Here is a 12,115-nt window from a genome sequence, read left to right as displayed (position 1 = left end):
TTCTCAGGAGGGTATCTTCAAGTATATGGGACTCCCATTATATAGGGCCAGGATAGTCAGCCCTATAGCCGAGGATTTTTGGTAGTTTAATTCAATTTCAACATTCTGAAGAATTGCTCTAGGCCAGTGCTTCTTAATTATTTTCTGTTACGCCCCCCCACTCAGGAAAAGTAAACATTTTGCGTCCTCCCCCCCCCTTGATCTGGGGCCCAATGGAATTTTAGTGTTAATATTTATTATTTTACTTATTATAATCTGCAAGCAAACTATTGCCTGGGGAAGGCTGCTCTACCCATTTACCTAGGAGTAAGTCACACTGAACTCGGTTCTGGGCCCTGTTTTCAGTTAGGCAGGCATAGGCTACCTTGGTTAGGGCTCTTTTTGACACGGGGCCAGGCCAGCTTAATCGAGCCGATGTTTTGGAGTCACTGGCCTGGCCCATAAGCACCACTTCTGCCGGGCACTCGCAGCGAATAGTATGGAAGGAGGCTTTAGGGTGCCGTTCGAAGCTTTTCCCAGTTGCAGAGGATGCTCCTCCTTGTCCAGCCATGCCATTCATGGCTACTGCGGTGCCTGCTGAGAACAAGAATCTACACGGCCACCCCGCCCCGCCTGGCCGCCTTCTCTTCCAGGCTCGGAGCAGCGTGCAACTGGGAAAACACTCCCTATCTGGAGAAATCGATTGAGAGGGACCACACATGTTCTCCGGGGTCACACGTGCCCCCTGGTATCGCTTTGCGTCCCCCGGGGCCCTCTGACCCACTATTTGAGTAGCACTGCTCAAGGCTAATATTTCTCAAACTTGGCAACTTTAAGATGTGAGGACTTCAACTCCCAGTAACCTTGCTGAATAGTTGGCTGAAGAATACTGAGAGTTGAAGTCCCCACATCTTAAAGTTGCCAAGTTTGAGAAACATGGCTCTAGACACACTACATTCCAATGACTTTTTTCATAATTGTCAGTTTTGTAAATGTCTGGTTCCTGCTTTCATCTCTGCTGTAGTTTTAAATGTTAAGACCTTCCCAACATTTCTCAATTCTGCACAATACTTGAAGTGATGTTAATATTATCTATTTGCTATGTTAGTACCCATCTCAACAGGAATCTGGACATAACAAAATGACAATCTTTCATACAAATTACAAGTCATGCTGTTCAAATAATCTTAGGCATAAATCAAATTCGGTATATTTATGTCTGGACTTTCTATCATTGGCTTGCCCTAATGAGTTCTAAGGATTACAGAAAAAAATATGTAACTGATGACAGTATTTAGAAAAAAGTATATCTAAATGCTATGTATCATCATTGCAGTCATTCCAAATTCCAATCCAAGTATATTTTGGAAGTCTTAAAAGATATGTATTCAGAGAAGGGCGGCATACAAGTCTAATAAATAAAATAAATAAATTTAGGATCCATTGTTAATAAACAGCCTTTGTAATCCTTGAGAATATAGAAAAAATGGAAGAGATTTCACTTAACCTAGACTCCTTTCTTTTTTCTTCCTGTTAGGTTCATTGTGCTTACCATCCCTGTCTTTCTGTCCTATTGTCCTCATATCTCATTTACCTCTACTTACTTTGCTTATGTTTATGTTTATAACCTATGCTTGCTATCTTGTACATGTTTTACAGATAAAAAATAACTAATAAATATCTTGCTACATTTACATCGCTTAGCTGGGTATTCATTTTTCATGTTTATAGTTTCAGGGCAGAACTCTGGGAAACACAATCAGCATGTAATCATACGTTTACACTGCAAGGATTTGAGCTGGGTCTGGGTGCGAGTCACTGCACTGAGGGAGAATGGAAAAGGAAAGCTGATCACTTGCACAAACCACATTCTCAGGTAAAAAATATTGACAACTCAAGTGTTATTTATAGGTAGGTACTTCTGGACCAGGGCTGAGTCCACACATTATGCTAAACCATAACGTGGCTTGTTTCATTTGTGGGTTGAATATTGCATAAACTCAGCTACTGTACTTGTGATTGAGTTCCATGTTCCATGTGGACTACTACTAGATGTTTAGAGTGAAATGGTTGCATCAATCACCTGCATCATAATATCACCAATCATTATTATCCTCTGTATCCCCATGGTTTGCTGAATAACCCACAATCGACTGGTTTGATATATTTGTGTGATGTCTTAAAACATGATTTACAAAGCACAGTAGCCAACACCGCTAAGCCATAAATAAACCACATTATGGCTTAGCAAGATGTAGAGACTTACACACCATTTGTAAATCATGGTTTTGAGTTGAGCATAAAGTTTGATTCTGTTACTTGTGGCTCATAAAAAGTATAGGATGACGATAATTGAATGATAAGGTAATATATTACTAAAAATTGCCCACTAGAGCATTTGCTCCTTTCCTGATGCTTTCCATTTTCAGGTCTGCTGGAGGAAGGTATCTGGCAGAAATGAAATGGGAAGTAAGAAGCAATGGGCAAAATAAGCCATAGCTCTGTTGAACGAAGCGAATATATTTATGATTTCTGGTCTGCAATCAGAAATGTCTATTTGGAAGCCTCCATTCTAATACAGAAATACATGTTACCACAAATGCCATTATCTGTGTGGAAGATTTTTATATGGAAAGGTTGGATAGAGTAACTAGAAGTGATTTTTCTCAAGTGTCTGTAAAAATAGGGCAAGCACTACCTAAATCAAAGATAAGTATATTAAGCAGCTCTGTCGACCATAGTTTTCCAAATCGTACTCTGAATTGAATTTAGTATTTAAAAAACACATTTTTATCAACAGCTCCTTTGCCTATATTAATTAACTGAAAAATTCCCATGAATCTAGTTTGATGTGTGATAATTCCGTGGAGAGAGAGGCAGATACAGGGAGAAATATAGAGTGGGCGAGAGTGATTTAGGGAGAGAATAAGAAAGAGGGGGAAGTGGGAGAATGAGAGAGAAACTAGTTACAACCCTACAATTTCACGGTGATCTCCTATAACTAAATCTATTCATCTTTAGTTTTTCTAAAATTAGTCATATTCTGCTAGGTCTCACACAAACCATCAGAATGCTTTCTAATATAGACTATGCTTTCTCAGCCTGATGTTCTTCGGGCATTTTTAAAAATACAGTTTCTAAATCTCCCGGTTAATTGTCCCTTTACAATTATAATTGCCGAAGGAAGCTGTCACATCAGATCAAAATCTTTCCTGCAAGTGATGCTTGAATTTAATTTTTGGGCTCCTTATTTTTCTCCTGACATATTGCTTATGTTTGCAATCTGAATTTAGCTCAGTGTTACATTGGTTTTACAAATGGCTTCTTTTGATTCCTATACTGCATTATTAATGTTCATAATGATATTTAGGGCTGTGAAAATGCCCTGAAGCTTGTAGTTCAGTTTTCTTACATATGATAAATAAAAGCTGCATTTAGCCTTACTGACGAGGCCTGTGACTCTGTGCGATTTTCAGTGATGCTCAACTCAATGGAACTGTTTATATTCTCACAGGGCCAAAGAAGCTCTCTACATCCAGAACCAAGACTCCACACCCAGAGGTGTATCTCCAACGTCCTCCAAACAAAGCTATTGTTCTGGAAACACACTGCAGCCATTGAAGCCAAGTGAAGTCAACTTTTTCCTTCAAGAGCCACCTCCAGCAAGGGAAGGAGCAGCTGAATATTCTCCTTTGCAACTTCCAGAGGCTTCTAATGTTAAAATGCTTCCCATTCCTCTCCAATCTCCATTTCCAACCAATATGACTGCCCCTAGCCTGAAGACTAAAGCCATCGGTGTGGAGTTGTGTCCAGAAACCCAATTTTCTGCTCTTTCTGCTGAAGAGCACAAGTGTCTCTCACGCCCAGAAAGAGAGGATAGGCTGACCTCTTGCAACTCTGGTGGTCTCCACTCGCCAGAATACACATTTTCCCCTGACAGCAGCTTTTCTGTAGATTCCTGTCCTTCATTTGCAGAAAGGCCATCTCCAGGATTGTTTCCAGCAACGAACGTGAGCCCTGATTCAGACAGATGGGCTATCAGTATGCTAGCTGATCAAATCCACTCCCTGGCTGAAGTCTTCTCTCAATACACCAAGCAAAGGTCTCAGGAGTCTCTTGGCGTTCACTGGCCTGGGCATCCGGCTGAGACTACCCCACTAGTGGCAAGGCAGGACTTTGGGGCTAATGGAGCCATTGACTTTTCAGAGGAAATATCAGTGGATGAAGAAACCATCACCAGTATTTTAAACAACTTCTCAGATCCTAACGTCCAGAACCAAGCCAGTTTTGAACAGAGACCAACAGGCCATTCTCACTTAGCAAACACCGAGGTGCAGCTTTCTATGTACCAGACTCTTGTACCAGAAACTAGTCCTTTGTCGTTCTCTGTGTCATCTGAGTTCGATCTACTTGATTTCCATTGGGATGGAAAATTCTGTAACATATATGAGCAAGGTATGGCTCCCCTTTTATCACAGTAGTTAAAACATTTAAAAACAATACAACCACTGAAGTTAATACGATCCTGCACAGACATTGCCATGTTTGACTTAGGGTAGCATATGACTGGGTTTTTCAAAAATGAATTCTGTTGTGCACAACCATATGTATACTATCTCTCTCTATGGACATACACACTCACTCACACACTTTGCACTGTTTTCTTTTAGGGTAAACAATATTATGCAAAAATAAAGAAAAAGAATACGTGATAATAAATTTTAAAAATTACAGTTATAAGAGAAGAAAAAAACAGGGAACAGAAGTTATAATTATTCAGTGAAGATTTCTACATTTTTACACATTTTCAACAATTGACATGACACTGATCCATACCTTTTTCTATGCTATTGCTTTCATTCTTAATCAAAAATTTCCTGCAGTTCCATTCTACAAATTCAGATCACCATATTTTTCGGAGTATAAGATGCACCTTAGTTTTGGGGGAGGAAAATAGGGAGAAGAATCTGCTTACCAGGTATTCATCTGGCTAGCATCCTTAGCCAGCACATTATTTTATCCCCTGGTTAGTGCTTTAAAAACACTTTATTCGGAGAGAGTAACAATGAAAAAGAGTTTGCAAGCCAGTAAGAGCTGGGAACATCATTAGCACCTCGAAAGAAACATTTGGAGCAAATAGAACATTGGAAAAAAAAACCTGGAAAGAATTAGGGCTTGGAAAACATTATTTGCAGAGAGTAACAATGAAAAAGCTTGCAAGCTGTTAAGAACTAGGAATATCATTAGCACCTGGTTAGGGCTGGAAAGAAACATTCAGAGCAAGTTAGAGTTATATAGAAAAACCTGCAAAGACTTAGGGCTTGGAAAACATTCTTCACAGAGAGAAACAATTCAAGAGCCTGCAAGGTAAGAGTTGGGAAGATCATTAGCAGCTAGTTAGGGCTGGGGAAAAAAAAAAACTATATTCAGAGTATAAGACGCACCCAAATTATCAGCCTCTTTTAGGAAGGAAAATGGTGCGTCTTACACTTATGCAGATTAAGTTCTTAGTCCACACTGAGCATTCCCCACTCATAGTAAGAACAGTTTTTGTTTTTTAATCATTTACTCGTGTCTGACATTTGGTGACTCTATAGGTAAGTACTGTCCATGCTCTCCTGTGTTTCAATTGTTGTATGTTCAACTTTGCATCAGATTTGATGTTATCGAGCCAGCGTATTCTTTCTTTGCCCCTTCTTTGTTCACTATTCCTAACATCATTGCCTTTTCCAATGAATTCGTATTCATAACATGGCCAATATATACTGCTCAAAAAAAATAAAGGGAACACTTAAACAACACACTATAACTCCAAGTAAATCAAACTTCTGTGAAATCAAACTGTCCACTTAGGAAGCAACACTGATTGACAATCAATTTCACATGCTGTTGTGCACATTCAACTTTGTACAGAACAAAGTATTCAATGAGAATATTTCATTCATTCAAATCTAGGATGTGTTATTTGAGTGTTCCCTTTATTTTTTTGAACAGTATATTTTAATAATACCGTAAAAGCAGTTTTGGGTCTATTTAGCGCAAACATGTTCCTAGCAAGAGGGATCTCTATTCTAAACATCTATCTTACAAGTGAACATACTATTGTCCGCATTGCATGATGTAGAGGTCATATACAATATAAATAATGCAGATCTAGGATTTTGTACAATGTCTGTAAATCCTGGTTTATTTTAGGAAATGGGTAACCTGAGGCCCACGGTTGCAGGCAGCTCATGAGTTTACCCTCAACTTTTTTTCTTTCTCTTTTGCATTCCTTGGAACAATTTATGAACACATTTGCCAAAATATGGTATCATTTCAGGCATTTTACAGAATAAAATTCAAACAGTAAGCCCAAAGTAGGGTTAATATAATTTAAAAGCAAGCAAAACCTTGAAATTTCCTCTCCCAGAATTCTAGATCTTGTTTATTCTGTACAAATCACAATTCTGCAATTTTGAGTGGATTATTTATCTCACCTAACAACTTGTCACTTTCATTTGTCTGAAAATCTGGTAAGATCCAAAAGAGAAGAAGGATAAAATTATTCCAAGCGGTTATAATATAAACTTCTCAGCCTTTGGATTGGGTAGTATATAAAATAAAGTGTATACAGTATATTGGAAAAGAGGTTTCTCCCCCATTCTTGGAGAAGACATTGTTGTTCATACATATTGTTTTCATTATGTTGTACGCCACCCTGAGTCGCTTCGAGAAAGGCAGCATATAATAAAATAATAATAATAATAATTTTTTCCTGAACGCCATCACTCTACTAAACAAATAATTCCTTCAACACTGTCAGACTTTTAAAAATTCTATTCTAATAATAATAATAATAATGATAATAATAATAATAATAATAAATAACTGTTGTAAATTGTTTTCACTTTGTTGTGAGCCGCCCTGAGACTGCGGAGAGGGGCGGCATACAAATCTAAATAATAATAATAAAATAAATAATAATAATAATAATAATAATAATTTATTAGATTTGCACTGATGGATGATGTCTGGCGGTTCCAAGCAATACAAAGGAGATAATAAGTCTAATAAATAAATATAATGAGGACCCAGATTGTTGGGTGCGATGTAAACTGCTTAGAGACGGCTGTCAAAGCACTGTGAAGCGGCATATAAATCTAAGGGCTATTGCTATTTCCCTATTCTTCTTCCACAGGGGTCCGATCGGAGGAAGCCGCCCACTTCTGTTGACCCTTCGGCGTGTGAAGCGGTTGCAAATCAGCCACAGGCCAGCTTTTCCAGCACGACTGGGGTCTCTCCATCGATTTCAGTTGGCGGGATTTAGGATTGAATCAGAAGCGATCGTGGCGAACGGAGCTCCCTGGCCACGAGGAAAGTGCGGGAGGGAATTTGGCATCAAATCAAATCATTGGGACATAACAGCCCCGATAGCCGAACTACCCGAATTACTAGGCTGTTTATTCCTGATGCTGCGGGGAGTAAACCGATACGACTCCGACTAATTACTCCCCGAGAGCAAATAACCGACGGCGGAGCTTGTTACGCGGATTGGGGGGGGGGGGGGCAGCAGGCTCGCCCAGTTGCTTGTAAATAAAGGCGTTATTGGAAGAAAAAAAAACCTTCCCAAGTTCTTTCTGTTTGCTCCGGTGACGTCAAGAGAAAGGCGGGGCTGGATCCTGGGTAGGCCCGCCTCCTTTTGGAAAACTCCCACCCTCCCTCCCCATCCGGAAATGGTGGTTTCCAGGCGCGCATGCCCAGCCGACTGACTTCACAGGCCCCCTGCTCTTTGTGACTTCCTCGAGGTCAGCCAACACCCCCCACCGCCCCCGTCGTGCCGTTGCCAGGAAACGAAAGGAGCTGTGGCGGCGTGACCTTCGGGCAGGCCGGGGGGAGACCGCGGAGGCAGGCCGGGGAGAGGGACGGAGGAGTGTGTGTGGATCGTGGGCATCAGCGTGGGCAGCCGGTCACAGGCAGGTAGAACTCGTGTTTAACAGTACCCCCCCCACACACACACCATTGATATCCTTTCCTATAGGCTGCCTCTTCCGGTGGGTGACCCTTAACTCCTCTCGAATGGCTACCCCTTGACTTGTCCCTATGTTACTTAACTAGCAAATGAGAAAGGATAACATTTGAGGCAGGCACAATAGAAACATAGAAGATTGACGGCAGAAAAAGACCTCATGGTCCATCTAGTCTGCCCTTATACTATTTCCTGTATTTTATCTTAGGATGGATATACTGTATGTTTCTCCCAGGCATGTTTAAATTCAGTTACTGTGGATTTACCAACCACGTCTGCTGGAAGTTTGTTCCAAGGATCTACTACTCTTTTAGTAAAATAATATTTTGTCACTTTGCTTCTGATCTTTTCCCCAACTAACCTCAGATTGTGCCCCCTTGTTTTTGTGTTCACTTTCCTATTAAAACACTTCCCTCCTGAACCTTATTTAACCCTTTAACACATTTAAATGTTTCGAGCATGTCCTCCCTTCTGTCCTCCAGACTATTATTATTATTATTTATCATTTATTAGATTTGTATGCCGCTCCTTTTCGAAGACTTGGAACGACTACACATATTGAGTTCATTAAGTCTTTTCTGATAAGTTTTATGCTTAAGACCTTCCATCATTTTTGTAGTCCGTCTTTGGACCCGATTGGCTGCTTAATAAGTATGGATTTTTACTTTGCTGGTCAACAGAACTAGTAAAATCACTCTTCAGCTAAAATCTAAGGCCATACAATGAAGCTAGAGAAGGACCAAGGGAGACATGGAATAGAATAGAATAGAATAGAATAGAATTCTTTATTGATCGAGTATGATTGAACACACAAGGAATTTGTCTTTGGTGCAGATGCTCTCAGTGTACATAAAAGAAAAGATACATTTGTCCAGAATCGTAAGGTACATGATACAGGGGATCCCGCAAACCTGGAAAACAGGAAAATCACAGAATTATCAGGGAAATCAGTGTTTCGGGAATTATCAGGGAATTTATGAAAAAAACCGGAATAAATCGGGGGGGGGGGGGGAACAAACTATTAAAATGTTTAAAAGTCAGGGGAAAATATATTTAAAAAACAGATCACGCTGCCTGGAAGAGTCAAGCAAAAATGAGCATAACTGTGGCAACAACTTGCTTCTTCAGCTACCAATATTTCTCCACGGCTTAGCCGTTTGGTATGACATCATCTATGATCGTGCCTAAACTAGATCGCAAGTTACAGGGAAATATCAGGGAATTTCAAGATGCTTTCCCCCTGAACACCTGATAGCAGTGTTCCAATATTTGAGGAGTTGCAGATATGGCTCAGCGTGCCACCTTTGGCACCCGTGCCATAGGTTCGCCATCACTGGTGTAAGGTGTCCCGTTTGGATAGGGGGGTGGACTAGATGACCTACAAGGTACCTTCTAACTCTATTAAAGCTTCCAAGTTCAGAGGCAATATGCTTTTGCATTTTGGATAATGGGAAAATAACAGATTGCTGGTGGTTTCATAGGGGTTAAACCGCAAAATATTTTTAAAATGTCTCCTGAAATACTGTAATACCTTTAACTTCCAGTAGATATTATAGAAGAAATAGAAAGAAATATAGAAATAATGTAGAGGAGGTTTTTTTAAAAAAAATCAGTTAAGAACATGTCAGACATAGTTATCTGACATGTTCTTAACTGATTAAAAAAAAACCTCCTCTACATGAAACCAATAATCAAGGCTTGTCTGCCTTTCTAAGGTTCATTGATAGCACATTCCATCACAATTTTAGTGAAGAAGTAGTAGTCTACCCATTTTCTCTATCCAGTTAATAGAATCGCAAAGGGGAAATTAACAGCAAGTATTGAATAGAATAGAGTTGGACGTGATTTTGGAAGTCTTCTAGTCCAAATTCCTGCTAACCCTATACAATTTCAGACAAATGTTTATCCATCCTATTCTTATTGTTTTTACACTTTACCACATTATGTGAACAATATGAAAAGGAGGCCTTTTGTAATCATAGCTTCTACATCAATGACAAACTGCCACATTTTTATAGGCACTAACTCTTAAGTACTTGCATGCTAGAGTCCCAGGTAACATTTAAAATTAATGTTTGTGTTGAAATGTGCACATTTAATTCCATCTGACAGAAACAGCATTTTAAACTTTAAGGCACCTTTTTCTGTTATAATGGGGAAATCACTTTTGTGCTATCTAAATGTTTTAGACTTCATCTCTTTTTAGTTCCAGCTAGCAAACAATTGTAGAAGTTGTAGTCAAAAACATGTGAATGATGCCAAGCTGTTTGCCTTATTTTGCCTGCTTAAAACGTATCTCTTAGAACCTGGTATGAGACATCAGTATAGATGGCTGGGTGTTCCTGCTATCCTACCTCATCTCAGAAATTAAAAAGAAGATCCAGGCTTATACACCATAACTCCATCAAAATCAGCCCTACAGCAAATTGTAGAAAAGTCTAACCTGCTTCCATCCCAAAAGCAATACATGAACAGTAAAGCCAATCGATATAATTTTACCAAATTATAACATTCTGTTAAAGCACTCTAAAATATAACACAATGACCTGTTAATATTTTTCTTCATTAATTAGCTCTTGTATCTAATAATTGGGAGTATTTTGCTCTTGAATATTGACAAAACCTCTTACATCAATAGACTAGCCATAGATTTGTCTATTAACATTGAATTACTTTGAAACAGTCCAATTAATGTATTTTTAGTAGCAAATCAAAGGGATCAGGTCAGAAATAAACTACTGGATTCTACATATTAATTTTTTCCCCCTTGGAGAACTAAAGTTCTTGTTCAGAGCACAGTTTTGTGCTTGCTTAATTTTACTAAATGCCAGCTTTGGTAAGAAGATTTTGCTTCCTACAATACACTAGAGAGAAATACATTATTGCTTGTGTTAATTATGAATTAGATTTTGAAACCTGCCTGCAGAAACATGATAGATAATAGGTTAGGAAGGATTCATAGACCTAGGAAAGAACAGGTTTTGTTTTATGGATCTTTTTATTTATAATTTCCTCTCTGTATCTTAATGTGACTGAAATTAATGCTAAAAGGAATTATTAAATCATTTGATGCAAGAACTCTGGGTTTCTGCCATTTTTTTCTTGAACAACTGAAGATTATACATATATAAAATGTTTCATAAATGTATAAATACGTGGGTCATACATGTATAAAACTTACATACTCAATATTGTTAGACTTTGTGCTGTCCCCAGAGACAGAGATAGTTGGACTGTATTTAAGTATGTCTCTTTAAGATATTGCATTAGGGGAAATATAGTGAAATTGCACTCTGGGTAATGTAGTTCTACATGTGACCACATTTGTGTATTCCTATTTGGCTCTGACTCGGGATGAGGGGTAATTGGAGAGAACATTCCAGAGGGACTTTGTCTTCACTCTTTCAATAAGCCAGCCAGCATGTAGATTGCTACACCTAGAGCCTGGGTCAATTCAACCTCTTTTTACCTGCACAATGGGAAAGATTATACTGCAGAAGAATCGCATCATAACTGTGAGTTATTGTGAGAATTCCTGTAATAAAATGATCTGGGATATCTTATTGTGCTGAGTTATCTGACTGGGAAAAGTTGAGCTTATACCAGAACAGTAAAAAGAGGTTGTAAAAAGAAACAGTAAAAAAGAGGCAGTAAAAAGAGAAGAAATTCATGTCCCTTGGCACAGCTGCAAGCCTTTAAAGCAATCACTGCTGCCTTAAAGAAGTAATCAGCCTACTAAAAAAGGATTAAACCTCCCTCTTAATAGCAAGAAAGTTAAAACTTAATAGCAAGGTCTTATAAGTGTTTTCCTGATGACCAGAAGCCTTAAATTCTCATCCTGGGGGTGCTGCATGCTATGTTACTGCCTTCTGAAGCCTTAAGAATAAGAGAAAAGAAATCCCCACCACTTCTTTTCCCTCAGTTACTGCCTTGGAAAAGTATTGCTCTAATCTGTTCAGCATAAGGGAAGAAGGGGGGCACGTTTGCATTTAATGGCTATTGTGCTTGCCTGTTTCAACTGTTTGTGGATTTACAAACTCAGAGTCTTTGCCTCTTTCCACAACACTAACTAAGAAGCCTATATTAAAGTTATGCCTGAGAATTGAATGCTTGTTCTAGAAAACAGCA

General features: G+C 39.0%; 2 protein-coding genes across 4 annotated transcripts in view; both read left to right on the top strand.

Annotated features, from left to right (window-relative positions):
- LOC139161848 (neuronal PAS domain-containing protein 4-like) overlaps positions 1 to 7,582 on the top strand; it is a 33,093-nt gene extending 25,511 nt beyond the window's left edge. Inside the window, exons 7-9 of one of the 2 annotated variants that reach the window (XM_070741493.1) lie at positions 1,711 to 1,855; positions 3,494 to 4,434; positions 7,160 to 7,582. In XM_070741493.1, the coding sequence (XP_070597594.1) occupies positions 1,711 to 1,855; positions 3,494 to 4,434; positions 7,160 to 7,194 (1,121 nt within the window). In that variant the 3' untranslated portion in view covers positions 7,195 to 7,582. Of the gene's footprint in view, positions 1 to 1,710; positions 1,856 to 3,493; positions 4,682 to 7,159 lie in introns of those variants that run through there. The other variant, XM_070741501.1, reaches the window with a different exon arrangement.
- Positions 7,583 to 7,686: 104 nt separating this feature from the next.
- Positions 7,687 to 12,115, top strand: part of RRP36 (ribosomal RNA processing 36) — a 57,233-nt gene continuing 52,804 nt past the window's right edge. The window contains exon 1 of one of the 2 annotated variants that reach the window (XM_070734634.1): positions 7,687 to 7,938. The gene's annotated coding sequence lies outside the window, so the exon portion shown is untranslated. The remainder of the gene's footprint in view (positions 7,939 to 12,115) is intronic. The other variant, XM_070734635.1, reaches the window with a different exon arrangement.

This window comes from Erythrolamprus reginae, chromosome 1 (assembly GCF_031021105.1).
Source record: "Erythrolamprus reginae isolate rEryReg1 chromosome 1, rEryReg1.hap1, whole genome shotgun sequence".
In the NCBI taxonomy this organism is placed as follows: domain Eukaryota; kingdom Metazoa; phylum Chordata; class Lepidosauria; order Squamata; family Dipsadidae; genus Erythrolamprus; species Erythrolamprus reginae.
The sequence above is the reverse complement of the archived record's forward strand: the minus strand, read 5'-3'. Positions and strand labels throughout refer to the sequence as shown.